Source organism: Oncorhynchus nerka, linkage group LG17, assembly GCF_034236695.1.
Source record: "Oncorhynchus nerka isolate Pitt River linkage group LG17, Oner_Uvic_2.0, whole genome shotgun sequence".
Classification (NCBI taxonomy): Eukaryota; Metazoa; Chordata; class Actinopteri; order Salmoniformes; family Salmonidae; genus Oncorhynchus; species Oncorhynchus nerka.
Genome location: NC_088412.1, coordinates 7,266,868 through 7,288,224, shown reverse-complemented (window position 1 = coordinate 7,288,224; position 21,357 = coordinate 7,266,868). Strand labels below are relative to the sequence as shown.

The 21,357-nt window shown below is 43.3% G+C and overlaps 1 protein-coding gene across 1 annotated transcript in view; it reads right to left on the bottom strand.

Moving 5' to 3' along the window:
- The window catches only part of LOC115123841 (epidermal growth factor receptor kinase substrate 8-like protein 2), a 112,179-nt gene that overhangs the window by 72,486 nt on the left and 18,336 nt on the right, over positions 1-21,357 (bottom strand). Inside the window, exons 2-3 of the mRNA XM_065002752.1 lie at positions 2,871-2,937; positions 1,770-1,816 (exon numbers count right to left, since the gene is read on the bottom strand). Coding sequence (XP_064858824.1) covers positions 1,770-1,816; positions 2,871-2,905 — 82 coding nt within the window. The 5' untranslated portion in view covers positions 2,906-2,937. The remainder of the gene's footprint in view (positions 1-1,769; positions 1,817-2,870; positions 2,938-21,357) is intronic.

Sequence of the window (21,357 nt, the reverse complement as noted above, 5' to 3'; positions counted from 1 at the left end):
TGGTTAAGGGTACCAAAAAAATTATTGGAACCACCAAGACTCTTCCTAGAGCTGGCCGCTTGGCCAAACTGAACAATCAGGGGAGAAGAGCCTTGGTCAGGGAGGTGACCAAGAACCCGATGATCACTCTGACAGAGTTCCAGAGTTCCTCTGTGGAGATGGGAGAACCTTCCAGAAGGACAACCATCTCTGGCAGGACTCCACGAATCAGGCCTTTATGGTAAAGTGACCAGACGGAAGCCACTCCTCAGTAAAATGCACATGACAGCCCGCTTGGAGTTTGCCAAAAGGCACCTAAAGGAGTCAGACCATGAGAAACAAGATTCTCTGGTCTAATGAAAGCAAGATTGAACTCTTTGTCTATGGAGAATGCATGGCGGTATAGACCCTGCCTGTCTCTGTTAGGTATCAACGAGGACCCTGCCAATCCCTAAAGGGGATATCTGGGATGTATTTTAAACCAATCCCTAAAGGGGATATCTGGGATGTATTTCAAACCAATCCCTAAAGGGGATATCTGGGATGTATTTCAAACCAATCCCTAAAGGGGATATATGGGATGTATTTTAAACCAATCCCTAAAGGGGATATCTGGGATGTATTTTAAACCAATCCTTAAAGGGGATATCTGGGATGTATTTTAAACCAATCCCTAAAGGGGATATCTGGGATGTATTTTAAACCAATCCCTAAAGGGGATATCTGGGATGTATTTCAAACCAATCCCTTACCAGGTATTTTAATGATGGTCCCGTATGACCAGGTATGTGATGTGTGTATAATGACTGATAACAGAATACTACTAAGAGGCTACAGGTAGATAACGTTCAGGAGCGAGTATATGAAAACACTTACATTATATAACATTCCAGTTCACATTCTCTCTCACACACACACACACACACACACACACGTTACCATGTGTCCGTGTCACAGAAAAGAAAACAGACACACTTCGGGTGCTTTCGTAAATTCAGTCTGGTCATCTACTCCGACTCTCATCTGAGTGTGCAGAATAACTGATGAATTCGCTTAACACCCGTTGTCAGTAAAGCTCAGTAAACTCATCAGCCAGAGCATCCGGTCTGAAAACGAAACGCTCTGAATGTGGAACGGACAATCTGGCAGCACAGTCACCAACTCTCTGGATAACATGAAAACAGCCTAACCAGCTCTGCTAAGGAAAGTAATGTTCAGTGAGCTTTTCTCTCTCACTTAGATGTCTGGAAGTAGCTAGCAAGCTAGCTTGACTGCTTGACTGCTGTTGTTAGTACATTCAGATCGACCCTTAAAGAGATGGGCGGGGCTAAGGCCTAAGAGGGTGTGAACCCTTAAAGAGATGGGCGGGGCTACGGCTTAAGAGGGTGTGAACCCTTAAAGAGATGGGAGGGGCTACGGCTTAAGAGGGTGTGAACCCTTAAAGAGATGGGTGGGGCTAAGGCTTAAGAGGGTGTGAACGATGCTGAATGGGTGTAGACAAAGTAGAGCTCTCCAGAAAGTGTGTCAAAAATATTGGCCTAAAAAAAGTTGATCAACTTTCAAAGCAGAATTACTTTCCCATTGTTGCTCATATGCAGTGTATGATATACCATTATATAGCTCTGAGTCTCTACTTTAATCCAATGTAAAAAATAAAATAAAAACAATTTCAAATGTTGCTATATACGACAAATTTGATCCGGTCGGTCACATATTAATATACAGTCAGTAGTAAACCCGTTCCCCTGTGTCCGTGTCACACACACACACACACACACACACACACTTACCATATAGAGCCTTGGCGCTAATCTTGCTGTCAGATCTGGCCACCCCACTGCAGAGAGAGGAAGAGCAGGAGGAAGAGGAGGAGGGGTTACCAGGGTTACGTAGTCTGCCCTTCATCGCTTCTCCGATTGTTTTTCTCAAACTCATCCAAAATGTCACCAATGTACTACAAACACTATCTATCACTAATCAGTCGCACTACACACTCACACTGGGCTACAGTGAGTAAGAGTTTCCAGACAGGACTGGAAGAGATTAGTCCTGAGATTCTGAGCATATGGCCCAGAGAGAGAGAGAAGAGGCATGGAGAACAGGGAGAGAGAAGGAGAGCAAGAGAGAGAGAGAGAGAGAGAGAGAGAGAGAGAGAGAGACAGAGAAGAGGCATGGAGAACAGGGAGAGAGAAGGAGAGCAAGAGACTGAGAGAAAGAGAGAGAGAGAGAAGGCGTGGGGCATTGAGAGAAAGGAGAGAGAGAGAGTGGAGGCATGGGCCTCGGGGGGAAGGAGAGAGAGAGAGGAGGCGTGGGTCACGGGTAGAGAGGGAGTGAGAGGAGGCGTGGGTCACAGGTAGAGTAAGAGAGAGAGAGGGGGTGGGTGTGGGGCACATGGAGAGAGAGAGATAGCGAGAGAGAGAGGGGGGGCGTGGGGCACATGGGAGAGAGAGAGATAGCGAGAGAGAGAGAGAGAGAGAGAGGGGGGGCACATGGAGAGAGAGAGAGATAGCGAGAGAGAGAGAGAGAGAGAGAGAGGGGGGCACATGGGAGAGAGAGAGAGAGAGAGATAGCGAGAGAGAGAGAGAGAGAGAGAGAGAGAGATAGCGAGAGAGAGAGAGGAGGGGGGGGGGGCGTGGGGCACATGGAGAGAGAGAGAGAGAGAGAGAGAGAAAGAGAGAGAGAGAGAGAGGAAAGCTGGAGCCAGGAACCCAGGGAAAGCAAACATGCAACAGAGACAGAAACAGAGGTTTCTCTGTCCTCCAGGAGTCCCTGACCCACACCCAGTCTGACATAAAATCACTAACCTAGTATATCTCACCGTGTTTAACTAGAAGTCTGGGAAAGGGCATCTATTAAAAGATGGAAAATGGATGTGTGTGTGTGTCACTCACTTGGCCTGCCTTATCGGAGGTCCCAGGATACTCATGATCTAAGACATCAGCCGGAGAAGAAGAGAGGCTGAGAGGAGAGAGAAATGACATCATGTTTGTTTACTAAACCGAGCCTAGAAATATACATGATATATATATATATATATATATATATATATATCGATAGACTACGTCTAAAACAATCAACAACGGTTACACAACCGTAACGTCTTCTCACTTAAACATTGACAGAATCAAATCCAAGTTTATTGGTACAGAGATTTGCAGATGTTATCGCAGGTGCAGCAAAATGCATTGTGTTTCTAGCTCCAACAGGGCAGTAATATCTAACAATGCTTGTGTTCCCTGCTCCATCAGGGCAGTAATATCTAACAATGCTTGTGTTCCTGGCTCCAACAGGGCAGTAATATCTAACAATGCTTGTGTTCCTGGCTCCAACAGTGCAGTAATATCTAACAATGCTTGTGTTCCTGGCTCCAACAGTGCAGAAATATCTAACAATGCTTGTGTTCCCTGCTCCAACAGTGCAGTAATATCTAACAATGCTTGTGTTTCTAGCTCCAACAGTACAATAGTATCTAACTAAATGCTTGTGTTTCTAGCTCCAACAGTACAATAATATCTAACCTAATGCTTGTGTTCCTGGCTCCAACAGTTCAGTAGAGAACTTTTTAGGTTGTCAGCGATGTGCACGCTAAGGAACTTGAAAGACTTTGACCCTCTCCAATGCAGCCCCAGTTGATGGGGTGTTCTCTCTCTGCTGTCTGCTTTAAGTCCACGATCAACTCCTTCGTTTTGTTGACGTTGAGGGAGAGGCTGTTTTCCTGGCACCACTCCGCCAGGGCCCTCACCTCCTCCCTGTCATCTTAAGTTTCTGCCTATAAGTGGGGAGGAGTAGAATGGAGGAATGATCTGATTTTTTTCGAAGGGAGGGCCTTGTAGCTATCCAGGAAGGAGCAGTAGCAATGACCCTCGGTCCTCAATGCGAGTGTAGCACAGGAGACGTGTTGATAGAATTCCGGTAGCATTTTCCTCAGATTTCCGTGTGATTCAGTAAGAGTGCTGGGTGGGTGGGTCAGAGTGTTGTTGGTGGGTGGATCAGAGTGCTGGGTGGGTCAGAGTGTTGTTAGTGGGTGGGTCAGAGTGCTGGGTGGGTGGGTCAGAGTGCTGGGTGGGTCAGAGTGTTGTTAGTGGGTGGGTCAGAGTGCTGGGTGGGTGGGTCAGAGTGCTGGGTGGGTGGGTCAGAGTGCTGGGACTAACAACCGTTGACGACTAACAACCGTTGACGACTAACAACCGTTGACGACTAACAACCGTTGACGACTAACACCCGTTGACGACTAAGAACCGTTGACGACTAAGAACCGTTGACGCCTAAAACGCGTTGACGACTAAGACCCGTTGACCACTAACACCCGTTGACGACTAAGAACCGTTGACGACTAAGAACCGTTGACGACTAAGAACCGTTGACGACTAACACCCGTTGACGACTAACACCCGTTGACGACTAAGAACCGTTGACGACTAACACCCGTTGACGACTAACACCCGTTGACGACTAACACCCGTTGACGACTAAGAACCGTTGACGACTAACACCCGTTGACGACTAACACCCGTTGACGACTAACACCCGTTGACGACTAAGAACCGTTGACGACTAACACCCGTTGACGACTAAGAACCGTTGACGACTAAGAATCGTTGACGACTAAGAACCGTTGACGACTAACACCCGTTGACGACTAACACCCGTTGACGACTAAGAACCGTTGACGACTAAGAACCGTTGACGACTAAGAACCGTTGACGACTAACACCCGTTGACGACTAACACCCGTTGACGACTAACACCCGTTGACGACTAAGAACCGTTGACGACTAACACCCGTTGACGACTAACACCCGTTGACGACTAAGAACCGTTGACGACTAACACCCGTTGACGACTAAGAACCGTTGACGACTAAGAACCGTTGACGACTAAGAACCGTTGACGACTAAGAACCGTTGACGATTAACACCCGTTGACGACTAACACCCGTTGACGACTAACACCCGTTGACGACTAAGAACCGTTGACGACTAACACCCGTTGACGACTATGAACCGTTGACGACTAACACCCGTTGACGACTAACACCCGTTGACGACTAACACCCGTTGACGAATAAGAACCGTTGACGACTAACACCCGTTGACGACTAAGAACCGTTGACGACTAACACCCGTTGACGACTAAGAACCGTTAACGACGAAGAACCGTTAACGACTAAGAACCGTTGACGACTAAGAACCGTTAACGACTAAGAACCGTTGACGACTAACACCCGTTGACGACTAAGAACCGTTGACGACTAAGAACCGTTGACGACTAAGAACCGTTGACGACTAAGAACCGTTGACGACTAAGAACCGTTGACGACTAGTTCCAACAATGCAGTAATAACCAACAAGTAATCTAGCTAACTATTCCAAAACTACTACCTTATAGACACAAGTGTAAGGGGATAAAGAATATGTACATAAAGATATATGAATGAGTGATGGTACAGAGCGGCATACTTGGTTTCCAGTGTACTTCTTTGAGAGCCGTTGCCAGCTTATGCATTGGTGTTTTGGGTCAGACCCCGGGTTGAATAGAGCTGCCTTGGGAAGTTCAAACAGGATCCAGGTCAGGGAAATCTCATTTCTGATCATATTTCTGGTGAGTCAATCTAAATATCCCAAAGTTATGTCGGTGTAGGTAATAAATAAGAAACATTCTCAGCAAATAACTTAGTAAATAACAGCCAGTTAAGTTAACTATTAGTTCATTTACTGTGCCTTAAGAAAACAAGGTATATAACCAAAGGGCAGTAGAGCAATGACTCTTTATCTCTTGATGATAGGAACCGTGTAAAAAAAAAAAGAGAGAAAATAAGAACATTTTTTAAAAACTATCCCTTTCCTCTCGTCAGACTTGATGGCACCTCCTCAAGACAGTCAGTAACGATGACGTAATCATGTAATGTCTAATGTGTCTCCGTCTAATGACACCATAAATAATGGTGTCATTAGTAAATGATTACTGTGTAAAACTCGTCTGGATATTACTGATCCCTGATCTGTGTATGCTACAAAATCACCATAGGAGTTAGCAAGACAACACAAACAGATCTGAGACAAAGATAATATTAAAGGCCCAGGTCAGTCAAAAACGTGATTCTCCTGTATTTTAATATAGGAGGTTATGAGGTTGGAATAATATTGTGAAATTGTGAAAATGATGATTAATGTCCTTTTAGTGTAACAGCTGTTTGAAAAGACCACCTGAAGTTTCAGCCTGTTTTTGGAGGGATGGAGTTTTGACCTGCTTGGTGACATCACCAGGTCGGTAAATTCATTAATAGACCAATAAGAAAGAGAGTTCCAAACCTCTCTGCCAATAACAGTTAGTTTTCTGTTTTCCCCTCCCCACTCAGACCACCCCCAGACAGTCCCTAGCAACATTCTTTCTTGAGAAATATCTCTTTGCTAAGAAGCGATTTTTGTTTATTTTTCACCATATTAATTGAAAACAAATCACAGTAAGTTACTTAATTGTTACTCAGAAATGATTTGATATTGAGATAAAACAAAACGTCTACATTGGACCTTTAATGCATTTACTTACTAGAAGTAAAGTGTTGTTACGTTATGTCTACTCCTGCTCCGATGTTCGACCTCACCAGTCGACTAACCACGGGGCCTGGCATCCATCTTTACTCACACCTGGACTTCGTTGCTTACCATTTATTTATCTAGCGCTCTGTTCCGTCAGTCATCAGGTTGTAATTGTTATGTCTACTCCTGCTCCGATGTTCGACGTCACCGGTCGACTAACCACCGGGCCTGGCATCCATCTTTACTCACACCTGGACTTCGTTGCTTACCATTTATTTATCTAGCGCTCTGTTCCGTCAGTCATCAGGTTGTAATTGTTTGTGTTTCAATGTCCAGACGCTTCTCTTGTTTTGTACCGGTCTTAGTTTGTTTGTTTGTTTGTTTTCTTCATTAAACTCATTAACTGCACCTTCTTCCTGACTCCCTGTGTCTACGTTACAGGTGTCTGCTTCACACTGCAGATTTGAGTTTCATCCAGTAACTTTTTAAATCGCCATTTTGTATTTTTGTGGAGAAAAAAAAAACTTTTTTTTTTTTTTTTTTACAAGAGGAATATTTTCACTCTACTCTTCCCTTCCTTCTTTAAATCGTTGTTTACCTGAGTAGCCTTCTCCTCTAAGCATCTCTTTATATTAGCTTGTGCTATATTGATTACAACTGAGAGCCCAGGGTAGGTCTGATGTCACCATTTGGTTACTAGCTGCTACTATTAAGTGCTTGACTGACTGGTCAGGTACTGGCTCAGTCTACCTGTCAGCTGGGTGTCCATATGGTACAGGTATTACCAAGCAGAAGGGCTCTGATTGGGCCCTACCCCTTCGGGCCCTGGTCAAAAAGTACTGTATATAGGGAATAGTACTACATCGGGCTGAAGTAACAAGGGGCTGAGGTGAGGTAACAAGGGGCTGAGGTGAGGTAACAAGGGGCTGAGGTGAGGTAACAAGGGGCTGAGGTGAGGTATCAATGGGCTGAGGTGAGGTAACAAGGGGCTGAGGTGAGGTAACAAGGGGCTGAGGTGAGGTAACAAGGGGCTGAGGTGAGGTATCAATGGGCTGAGGTGAGGTATCAATGGGCTGAGGTGAGGTAACAAGGGGCTGAGGTGAGGTAACAAGGGGCTGAGGTGAGGTATCAATGGGCTGAGGTGAGGTAACAAGGGGCTGAGGTGAGGTAACAACGGGCTGAGGTGAGGTAACAACGGGCTGAGGTGAGGTAACAACGGGCTGAGGTGAGGTAACAACGGGCTGAGGTGAGGTAACAACGGGCTGAGGTGAGGTAACAACGGGCTGCGGTGAGGTAACAACGGGCTGAGGTGAGGTAACAACGGGCTGCGGTGAGGTAACAACGGGCTGAGGTGAGGTAACAACGGGCTGAGGTGAGGTAACAACGGGCTGAGATAACAACAGGCTGACAATCTCTCCCAGTGCCTGCTTCCATCTACAACAAGACACAGACTGTGAGGATATTAATAGCCATTAAAACTGTGTCAGAGGAGCAACAAGGAGCATGAGAGGCGCTGGAGCTTATCTAGATACAGCTTATCTAGATATCTATATAATACCATAGCAGATTACACAAAGTATGCATACCAAATGGAACCCTGTTCCCTGTATAGTGTCCTCCTTTTGACGCAGAGTCCTTTGAACTATATAGGGAATAGGATGCCATTTGGGACGAAGGACATGACCAATAGGTGAATGAGAGGCCTGGGAGACTATAGTGACTAGGTAGTGTTTAATTCAACACTTCCTCTTTCCTCTCTTATCTCTCCTCTTTCCCATTGTTCCGGATAGCCAGGTGCTGGCAGGAGACTAGGTTTCAGGGTAGGAGGGAGGGAGGGGGGATGAGAGAGGGGCAGGGAGGGAGGGAGGGAGAGATGAGAGCGAGGGAGGGAGGGGATGAGAGAGAGGGAGGGAGGATGTGGATGGGAGCATGCTCCCTCTGCTGTCTCCTGAAGTTCACGATTAGCTCCTTTGTTTTGTTGACGTTGAGAGGGAGGTTAGTTTCCTGGCACCACTCTCCCAGGGCCCTCACCTCCTCCCTGTAGGCTGTCTTGTCATTGCCGGTAATCAGGAGTACCACTGTTGTGTTGTCTGCAAACTTGATGATTGATTTGGAGACATGCGTGGCCACGCACTCCTAGGTGAACATGGAGGAGAATCAGCAAAGCGGAGGTGTAATTTCCACCGTCACCACCTGGGGGCGACCCGTCAGGAAGTCCAGGACCCAGTTGCACAGGGCAAAGTTCAAACCCAGGGCCCCGAGCTTAACGATGAGCTTCGAGGGCAAATGGTGTTGAAGGCTGAGGTGAGGTCACTTTCACCTGCGTTTCTGCTAGTACACTGCTCAAAAAAATAAAGGGAACACTAAAATAACACATCCTAGATCTGAATGAATGAAATATTCTTATTAAATACTTTTTTCTTTACATAGTTGAATGTGCTGACAACAAAATCACACAAAAATGATCAACGGAAATCAAATTTATCAACCCATGGAGGTCTGGATTTGGAGTCACACTCAAAATTAAAGTGGAACACCACACTACAGGCTGATCCAACTTTGAATTAATGTCCTTAAAACAAGTCAAAATGAGGCTCAGTAGTGTGTGTGGCCTCCACATGCCTGTATGACCTCCCTACAACGCCTAGGCATGCTCCTGATGAGGTGGCGGATGGTCTCCTGGGGGATCTCCTCCCAGACCTGGACTAAAGCATCCGCCAACTCCTGGACAGTCTGTGGTGCAACGTGGCGTTGGTGGATGGAGCGAGACATGATGTCCCAGATGTGCTCAATTGGATTCAGGTCTGGGGAACAGGCGGGCCAGTCCATAGCATCAATGCCTTCCTCTTGCAGGAACTGCTGACACACTCCAGCCACATGAGGTCTAGCATTGTCTTGCATTAGGAGGAACCCAGGGCCAACCGCACCAGCATATGGTCTCACAAGGGGTCTGAGGATCTCATCTAAGGGGTACCTAATGGCAGTCAGGCTACCTCTGGCAAGCACATGGAGGGCTGTGCGGCCCCCCACCCCCCAAAGAAATGACACCCAACACCATGACTGACCCACCGCCAAACCGGTCATGCTGGAGGATGTTGCAGGCAGCAGAACGTTCTCCACGGCGTCTCTAGACTCTGTCACGTCTGTCACATGTGCTCAGTGTGAACCTGCTTTCATCTGTGAAGAGCACAGGGCGCCAGTGGCGAATTTGCCAATCTTGGTGTTCTCTGGCAAATGCCAAACGTCCTGCACGGTGTTGGGCTGTAAGCCCAACCCACACCTGTGGACGTCGGGCCCTCATACCACCCTCATGGAGTCTGTTTCTGACCGTTTGAGCAGACACATGCACATTTGTGGCCTGCTGGAGGTCATTTTGCAGGGCTCTGGCAGTGCTCCTCCTGCTCCTCCTTGCACAAAGGCGGAGGTAGCGGTCCTGCTGCTGGGTTGTTGCCCTCCTATGGACTCCTCCACGTCTTCTGATGTACTGGCCTGTCTCCTGGTAGCGCCTCCATGCTCTGGACACTACGCTGACAGACACAGCAAACCTTCTTGCCACAGCTCGCATTGATGTTCCATCCTGGATGAACTGTACTACCTGAGCCACTTGTGTGGGTTGTAGACTCCGTCTCATGCTACCACTAGAGTGAAAGCACCGCCAGCATTCAAAAGTGACCAAAACATCAGCCAGGAAGCATAGGAACTGAGAAGTGGTCTGTGGTCACCACCTGCAGAACCACTCCTTTATTGGGGGTGTCTTGCTAATTGCCTATAATTTCCACCTGTTGTCTATTCCATTTGCACAACAGCATGTGAAATGTATTGTCAATCAGTGTTGCTTCCTAAGTGGACAGTTTGATTTCACAGAAGTGTGATTGACTTGGAGTTACATTGTGTTGTTTAAGTGTTCCCTTTATTCTTTTGAGCGGTGTGTATATAAAACTGTCTTCCAATGATATGATGTCATAACAACCGATTTTACTCGCTGGATAGTTACAAATAAAACATTAAAGGAAGAGGACTTCATCAGATATTGTGGCCAACACTGATTCTACCATGAAGGCCTGATACAAGAGTCGTGGACTAGTGGGCCTCATTTACAGAAGTTCACTATGACTCTCAAATAGCACCCTATTCCCTACATAGTGCACTACATTAGACCAGAGCCCTATGGCACCCTATTCCATATATAGTGCACTACTTTAGACCAGAGCCCTATGGCACCCTATTCCCTATATAGTGCACTACTTTAGACCAGAGCCCTATGGCACCCTATTCCCTACATAGTGCACTACTTTAGACCAGAGCCCTATGGCACCTTATTCCCTACATGGCCAAAAGTAGTGCACTAAGGGCCCAACCTATGTTACCTCTGCACTGTCTGTTACTTGACTGAAAAGCTCCAGATCTTGTATGAAGCACCAGCCAGTAGCTCAATACTAATTACCTTGTACAGTACATCATTCCACGATCAATATCAATCATCATTCCACGATCAATATCAATCATCATTCCACGATCAATATCAATCATCATTCCACGATCAATATCAATCATCATTCCACGATCAATATCAATCATCATTCCACGATCAATATCAATCATCATTCCACGATCAATATCAATCATCATTCCACGATCAATATCAATCATCATTCCACGATCAATATCAATAATTATTACACAATCAATATCAATCATCATTCCACAATCAATATCAATCATCATTCCACGATCAATATCAATCATCATTCCACAATCAATATCAATCATCATTCCACGATCAATATCAATCATTCCACAATCAATATCAATCATCATTCAATATCATCATCATTCCACAATCAATATCAATCATTCCACACAAATCAATATCAATCATCATTCCAATATCAATATCAATCATTCCACAATCAATATCAATCATCATTCCACGATCAATATCAATCATCATTCCACGATCAATATCAATCATTCCACAATCAATATCAATCATCATTCCACGATCAATATCAATCATTCCACAATCAATATCAATCATCATTCCACAATCAATATCAATCATTCCACAATCAATATCAATCATCATTCCACAATCAATATCAATCATTCCACAATCAATATCAATCATTATTCCACAATCAATATCAATCATCATTCCACAATCAATATCAATCATCATTCCACAATCAATATCAATCATCATTCCACGATCAATATCAATCATGCCACGATCAATATCACTCATTCCACAATCAATATCAATCATTCCACGATCAATATCAATCATCATTCCACGATCAATATCAATCATTCCACAATCAATATCACTCATTCCACAATCAATATCAATCATTCCACGATCAATATCAATCATTCCACAATCAATATCAATCATTCCACAATCAATATCAATCATCATTCTACGATCAATATCAATCATTATTACACAATCAATATCACTCATCATTCCACAATCAATATCACTCATCATTCCACAATCAATATCAATCATTCCACAATCAATATCAATCATTCCACAATCAATATCAATCATCATTCTACGATCAATATCAATCATTATTACACAATCAATATCAATCATCATTCTACGATCAATATCAATCATTATTACACAATCAATATCACTCATCATTCCACAATCAATATCAATCATTCCACGATCAATATCACTCATCATTACACGATCAATATCAATCATTCATTCACAACGATCAATATCAATCATCATTCCACAATCAATATCAATCATTCCACAAATCAATATCATTCCACGATCATCATCATTCCACAATCAAATCAATATTCCACAATCATCATTATTCCACAATCAATATCACTCAATCAATATCAATCATTCCACAATCAATATCAATCATTCCACGATCAATATCACTCATTCCACAATCAATATCACTCATCATTCCACAATCAATATCAATCATTCCACGATCAATATCACTCATCATTCCACAATCAATATCAATCATCATTCCACAATCAATATCAATCATTCCACAATCAATATCAATCATCATTCCACAATCAATATCAATCATTCCACGATCAATATCACTCATTCCACAATCAATATCAATCATTCCACGATCAATATCAATCATTCCACAATCAATATCACTCATTCCACAATCAATATCAATCATCATTACACGATCAATATCAATCATCATTCCACAATCAATATCATCAATATCATTCATTCCACAATCAATATCACTCATTTCCATTCACAATCAATATCAATCATCATTCCACAATCAATATCATCATCATTCCACATCATTCAATCACAATCAATATCAATCATCATTCCACAATCAATATCACTCATCATTCCACAATCAATCAATCATCATTCCAATCATATCAATCATCAATCATCATTCCACGATCAATATCACTCATCATTCCACAATCAATATCAATCATCATTATCACGATCAATATCACTCATCATTCCACAATCAATATCACTCATCATTCCACAATCAATATCACTCATCATTCCACAATCAATATCAATCATTCATTCCACGATCAATATCACTCAATATCAATCATTCCACAATCAATATCAATCATTCCACAATCAATATAAATTCATCATTCCACGATCAATATCAATCATTCCACTGATCAATATCAATCATCATTCCACAATCAATATCAATCATCATTCCACAATCAATATCACCATCATTCCACAATCAATATCAATATCATTCAGGGTTGGTCACGATCAATATCATCATTCCACAATCAATATCAATCATTCCACAATCAATATCATCAATATCAATCATTCCACAATCAATATCACCCATCATTCCACAATCAATATCAATCATCATTCCACAATCAGGGTTATCACTCATCATTCCCTGGATCAATATCACTCATCATTCCACGATCAATATCAATCATCATTCCACAATCAATATCAATCATTCCACAATCAATATCACTCATCATTCCACAATCAATATCAATCATTCCACAATCAATATCACTCATCATTCCACGATCAATATCACTCATCATTCCACAATCAATATCACTTCATCATTCCACAATCATGGGATACCAGACTCATTCCACAATCAGGGTTGGTCCTCATTCCTGGATGGGAGACCAGATATCTGGCTTGCTTCTGAATTAAACAGGGTTGGTCCTGGTCGGGGACCCAGACTGCTGGCTTGCTTCTGAAGCTAAGCAGGGTTGGTCCTGGTCGGTCCCTGGATGGGAGACCAGATGCTGCTGGCTTGCTTCTGAAGCTAAGCAGGGTTGGTCCTGGTCGGTCCCTGGATGGGAGACCAGATGCTGCTGGCTTGCTTCTGAAGCTAAACAGGGTTGGTCCTGGTCGGTCCCTGGATGGGAGACCAGATGCTGCTGGCTTGCTTCTGAAGCTAAGCAGGGTTGGTCCTGGTCGGTCCCTGGATGGGAGACCAGATGCTGCTGGCTTGCTTCTGAAGCTAAGCAGGGTTGGTCCTGGTCGGTCCCTGGATGGGAGACCAGATGCTGCTGGCTTGCTTCTGAAGCTAAACAGGGTTGGTCCTGGTCGGTCCCTGGATGGGAGACCAGATGCTGCTGGCTTGCTTCTGAAGCTGAAGCAGGGTTGGTCCTGGTCGGTCCCTGGATGGGAGACCAGATGCTGCTGGCTTGCTTCTGAAGCTAAGCAGGGTTGGTCCTGGTCGGTCCCTGGATGGGAGACCAGATGCTGCTGGCTTGCTTCTGAAGCTAAGCAGGGTTGGTCCTGGTCGGTCCCTGGATGGGAGACCAGATGCTGCTGGCTTGCTTCTGAAGCTAAACAGGGTTGGTCCTGGTCGGTCCCTGGATGGGAGACCAGATGCTGCTGGCTTGCTTCTGAAGCTAAACAGGGTTGGTCCTGGTCGGTCCCTGGATGGGAGACCAGATGCTGCTGGCTTGCTTCTGAAGCTAAGCAGGGTTGGTCCTGGTCAGTCCCTGGATGGGAGACCAGATGCTGCTGGAAGTGGTGTTGGAGGGCCAGTAGGAGGCACCCTTTCCTCTGGTCTAAAAAAATATCCCAATGCCCCAGGGCAGTGATTGGGGACATTGCCCTGTGTAGGGTGCCGTCTTTCGGAATGGGACGTTAAACGGGTGTCCTGACTCTCTGAGGTCATTAAAGATCCCATGGCACTTATTGTAAGAGTAGGGGTGTTAAACCTGGTGTCCTGGCTAAATTCCCAATCTGGCCCTCATACCATCACGGTCACCTAATAATCCCCAGTTTACAATTGGCTCATTCATCCCCCTCCTCTCCCCTGTAACTATTCCCCAGGTCGTTGCTGTAAATGAGAACGTGTTCTCAGTCAATTTACCTGGTAAAACAAGGGATAAATCAAATATAGCCACTAACCTTAACCCTGAATCAACATTGTAAAACTAACTTAGCCTCTGACCTAAACACTAACCTAAACCCTGAATCAACATTGTATAACTTCATATAGCCTCTGACCTAAACACTAAATCAACATTGTATAACTTAAATATAGCCTCTCACCTAAACACTAAATCAACATTGTATAACTTCATATAGCCTCTCACCTAAACACTAAATCAACATTATATAGCCTCTCACCTAAACACTAAATCAACATTGTATAACTTCATATAGCCTCTCACCTAAACACTAAATCAACATTGTATAACTTAAATATAGCCTCTGACCTAAATAAAGCAACTCTGCCTCTCACCCTAACCTTAACCCTGAATCAACATTGTATAACTTAATTTAGCCTCTGACCTAAACCCTAACCCTGAATCAACATTGTGTAACTTAAATATAGCCTCTCACCCTAACCCTGAATCAACATTGTATAACTTAAATATAGCCTCTCACCTAAACCTAAACCCTGAATCAACATTGTATAACTTAAATATAGCCTCTGACCTAAACCCTGAATCAACATTGTATAACTTAAATATAGCCTCTGACCTAAACCCTAACCTTAACCCTGAATCAACATTGTATAACTTAAATATAGCCTCTGACCCTAACCCTGAATCAACATTGTATATGTTCAACCAGCCTCTGACCTAGAAGACATCAAGACTTTCACCTATCAACCAGCCTCTGACCTAGAAGACATCAAGACTTTCACCTATCAACCAGCCTCTGACCTAGAAGACATCAAGACTTTCACCTATCAACCAGCCTCTGACCTAGAAGACATCAAGACTTTCACCTATCAACCAGCCTCTGACCTAGAAGACATCAAGACTTTCACCTATCAACCAGCCTCTGACCTAGAAGACATCAAGACTTTCACCTATCAACCAGCCTCTGACCTAGAAGACATCAAGACTTTCACCTATCAACCAGCCTCTGACCTAGAAGACATCAAGACTTTCACCTATCAACCAGCCTCTGTGACATAACGACTTACTAGAATCGGCATCCCCAGCCGCGTCCTCAGATCATGCGCAGCGCAGACCAGCTGGCTGGTGTGTTTACGGAGTTATTCAATCAATCCCTATCCCAGTCTGCTGTTCCCACATGCTTCAAGAGGGTCACCAATTCAATTCAAGGGGCTTTATTGGCATGGGAAACGTGTTAACATTGCCAAAGTAAGTGAGGTAGAGAATATACAAAAGTGAAATAAACAATAAAAATTAACAGTAAACATCACACATACAGAGGTTTCAAAACAATAAAGACATTACAAATTTCATACTATAGTGTGTATATATATACTATATATATATATACACACACACAGTGTTGTAACAATGTACAAATGGTTAAAGTACACAAGGGAAAATAAATAAGCATAAATATGGGTTGTATTTACAATGGTGTTTGTTCTTCACTGGTTGTCCTTTTCTTGTGGCAACATTGTTCCTGTTCCCAAGGAAGCTAAGGTAACTGAGCTAAATGACTATCGCCCCGTAGCACTCCCTTCCGTCATCATGAAGTGCTTTGAGAGACTAGTCAAGGATCATATCACCTCCACCCTACCTGACACCCTAGACCCACTCCAATTTGCTTACCGCTACCAATAGGTCCACAGGCAATGCAATCGCAATCACACTGCACACTGCCCTAACCCATCTGGACAAGAAGAATACCTATGTGAGAATGCTGTTCTTCGATTACAGCTCAGCATTTAACACCATAGTACCCTCCAAATTTGTCATTAAGCTCGAGACCCTGGGTCTCGACCCCGCCCTGTGCAACTGGGTACTGGCCTTCCTGACGGGCCGCCCCCAGGTGGTGAGAGTAGGAAACAACATCTCCACCATGCTGGGGCCCCACGAGGGTGCGTTCTCAGCCCTCTCCTGTACTCCCTGTTCACCCATGACTGCACCATGCACGCCTCCAACTCAACCCTCAAGTTTGCAGACGACACTACAGTGGTAGGCTTGATTGAGTGGCTGCTGCCAACACACTGACTCAACTCCAGCCACTTTAATAATGGGAATTGATGGGAAATGATGTAAAATATATCACTAGCCACTTTAAACAATGCTACCTAATATAATGTTTACATACCCTACATTATTCATCTCATATGTATACGTATATACTGTACTCTATATTATCTACTGCATCTTTATGTAATACATGTATCACTAGCCACTTTAACTATGCCACTTTGTTTACATACTCATCTCATATGTATATACTGTACTCGATACCATCTACTGTATCTTGCCTATACCGCTCTGTACCATCACTCATTCATATATCTTTATGTACATATTCTTTATCCCCTTACACTTGTGTGTATAAGACAGTAGTTTTGGAATTGTTAGTTAGATTACTTGTTGGTTATTACTGCATTGTCGGAACTAGAAGCACAAGCATTTCGCTACACTCGCATTAACATCTGCTAACCATGTGTATGTGACAAAAACATTTGATTTGATTACCAACAATGACGAGATGGCCTACAGGGAGGAGGTGAGGGCCCTCGGAGTGTGGTGTCAGGAAAATAACCTCACACTCAATGTCAACAAAACAAAGGAGATGATCGTGGACTTCAGGAAACAGCAGAGGGAGCACCCCCCATCCACGGGACAGAAGTGGAGAAGGTGGAAAGTTTTAAGTTCCTCGGCGTACACATCACGGACAAACTGAAATGTTCCACCCACACAGACAGCGTGGTGAAGAAGGCGCAATAGCGCCTCTTCAACCTCAGGAGGATGAAGAAATTTGGCTTGTCACCAAAAATACTCAAACTTTTACAGATGCACTATCGAGAGCATCCTGTTGGGCTGAATCACCGCCTGGTACGGAAACTGCTCCGCCCACAACCGTAAGGCTCTCCAGAGGGTAGTGAGTTCTGCACAACGCATCACCGGGAGCAAACTACCTGCACTCCAGGACACCTACACCACCCGATGTCACAGGAAGGACAAAAATATCATCAAGGCCAACAACCACTCGAGCCACTGCCTGTTCACCCTGCTGTCATCCAGAAGGAGAGGTCAGTACAGGTGCATCAAAGCTGGGACCGAGAGACTGAAAAATAGCTTCCATCTTAAGGCCATCAGACTGTTAACCTCTCTTGGGTAGGGGGCAGTATTTTCACTTCCGAATGAAAAGCGTGCCCAAATGTTACTCAGGCATAGGATATGCATATAATTGGTAGATTTTCGATAGAAAACACTCTAGAGTTTCTAGAAGTGTTAAAATAATGGCTGTGAGTATAACAGAACTGATTTGGCAGGCGAAACCCCGAGGACAAACCATCCCAAAAAATATCAGCCTACCACTATTTTCAATGTCACTTTTATAATAAGGCAAAGTCCTCCCAGATTGCAGTTCCTAGCGCTTCCACTAGATGTCAACAGTCTTTAGAAAGAGATTCAGGCTGGTTTTTGGAAAAATTAGCCAGAAATTGTAGTTTTTCTAGGTGGCTCCCATTTTGGCTCTAGTGTTTCCAAGCGTGTGAATGAGAACGCGTTCTTTGGTATTTTTCTTGTGTAAAGACAATAATGATTCTCCGTCTTAAATTGTATCATTTATTTACGTATTAGGGTACCTAAGGTTTCATTATAAACGCTGTTTGAATTGTTTGGAAAAGTTTATTAGTAACGTTTGGGATTCATTTTGTACGCATTTTGATGGAGGGGAACTGGGTGGATTTTCGTCTGGAATTAGTGCACGTGCCTTAAGCATTCAGAAAAAGGAGGTATTTGGTCATAAAGAGGGACATTATCGAACAAAACAAAAATGTATTGTCTAAGTTGGAGACCTGGGAGTGCCACCAGATGAAGATCATCAAAGGTAAGTGATTAATTTTAATGCTATTTCTGACTTTTGTGACACTCTCCTTGGCTGGAAAATGGCTGTGTGGGTTTCTGTGGCTAGGAGCTGACCTAACATAATCGCAAAGTGTGCTTTCTCCGTAAAAATCTGACACAGCGGTTGCATTAACCTCTTGCTTCTACTCGGGACGCTTGCGTCCCAACTAGAGCTCTGGAAATGCAAATGCGCTACGCTAAATGCTAATAGTATTAGTTAAAACTCAAAAGTTCATTAAAATACACATGCAGGGTATCGAATTAAAGCTACACTCGTTGTGAATCCAGGCAACAAGTCAGATTTTTAAAATGCTTTTCGGCGAAAGCATGAGAAGCTATTATCTGATAGCATGTAACACCCCAAAAGACCCACAGGGGACGTAAACAAAATAATTAGCATTTCGGCGTTACACAAACCGCACAATAAAATAGAAAACAGTCATTACCTTTCACCATCTTCTTTGTTGGCACTCCTAGATGTCCCATAAACACTATTTGGGTCTTTATTTCGATTAAATCGGTCCATATAAAGCCTAGATATCGTTATATGTAGACTGTGTGATAAACGAAAAAAACATCGTTTCAAAACGTAACGTCATTTTTTAAAATTCAAAAAGTCGACGATAAACTTTCACAAAACACTTCGAAATACGTTTGTAATGCAACTTTAGGTATTAGTAAACGTTAATAAGCGATAAAATTCATCAGGAGGCGATGTAAAGATCATTAGCTGTCCGTCTGGAAAAATGTCCGGCTAGAAACTCAACGAAAATATCCGGTCCTAGACGTGAGGAGATACGGTGCCCTGCATGTGTTTGACCAAGAAAAACTGGAAGGGAAATGACAAGACTCTAGACACCGTGTGGAAGCTGTAGGTACTGCAACCTCAGTCAATTAATTGTGGTTCACCTTTATCAATGGGTTCAAGTAGCGCATGGATATATTTTCCCATTTTCAGTGATCAGTTTTTCCTGTGCTTTTCGATGTAAATGCCGTTCTGGTAAAGCCACAGCAGTGATTTAACCAGTTTTATAAACGTCTGAGTGTTTTCTATCCACACAGACTAAGCAAATGCATATACTATATTCCTGGCATGAGTAGCAGGGCGCTGAAATGTTGCGCGATTTTTAACAGAATGTTCAAAAAAGTAGAGGGTCGACTTAAGAGGTTAAGGAGAAGTTTATCTTTATTTGTAAGTTTAACAAATGTATCGTTTATCAATGTTCATGATGAGTATTTCTGTAATTTGATGTGGCTCTCTGCACTTTCACCGGATGTTTGTTTGAGACAATGCATTTCTGACCATAACGCGCCAATGTAAACTGAGATTTTTGGATATAAATATGAACTTTATCGAACAAAACATACATGTATTGTGTAACATGAAATCCTATGAGTTTCATCTGATGAATTTCATCAAAGGTTAGTGATTCATTTGACCTCTATTTCTGCTTTTTGGGACTCCTCTCTTTGGCTGGAAAAAAATGGCTGTGTTTTTCTGTGACTTGGCTCTGACCTAACATAATCGTTTGGTGTGCTTTCGTCGTAAAGCCTTTTTGAAATCGGACACTGTGGTGGGATTAACAACACGTTTATCTTTAAAATGGTGTAAAATACTTGTATGTTTGAGGAATTTTAATTATGGGATTTCTGTTTTGAATTTGGCGCCCTGCACTTTCACTGGCTGTTGTCTAGGTGGGACGCTACCGTCCCACTGATACCAGAGAGGTTCATTAATAATTAAAAATTGGATGTAATAAATGTATCACTAGTCACTTTAAACAATGCCACTCTCTATAATGTTTACATACCCTACATTACTCATCTCATATGTATATACTGTACTCTATACCATCTACTGCATCTTGTCTATGCCGTTCGGACATCCGCTCATCCATATATTTATATGTACATATTCTTATTAATTCCTTTATACACACAAGTGTAAGGTAGTTGTTGTGAAATTGTTAGATTACTTGTTAGATATTACTGCACTTGTCGGAACTAGAAGCACAAGCATTTCGCTAGCCTCGCATTAACATCTGCTAACCGTGTGTATGTGGCCAATACAATTTGATTTGAATAGTCTTTTATGATATTTGCCCATATTCATAAAGCGCCTTGAAGTAGGGTTTATTTGCATGTATTTGATCCTTATTTTACCAGGTAAGTTGACTGAGAACACATTCTCATTTACAGCAACCACCTGGGGAATAGTTACAGGGGAGAGGAGGAGGGGGTGAATGAGCAAATTGTAAACTGGGGATTATTAGGTGACCGTGATGGTATGAGGGCCAGTTTGGGAATTTAGCCAGAACTTCACATAGCCTCTGACCTAACCCTGAATCAAAATTATATGACTTCACATAGCCTCTGACCTAACCCCTAACCCTGACTCAACATTATAAAACGTCATTTAGCCTCTGACCTAAATCTAACCTTGTATAACTTCATATATGTCACACCCTGACCTGTTTAACCTGTCCTTGTGTTTGTCTCCACCCTCTCTCCAGGTGTCGCCCATCTTTCC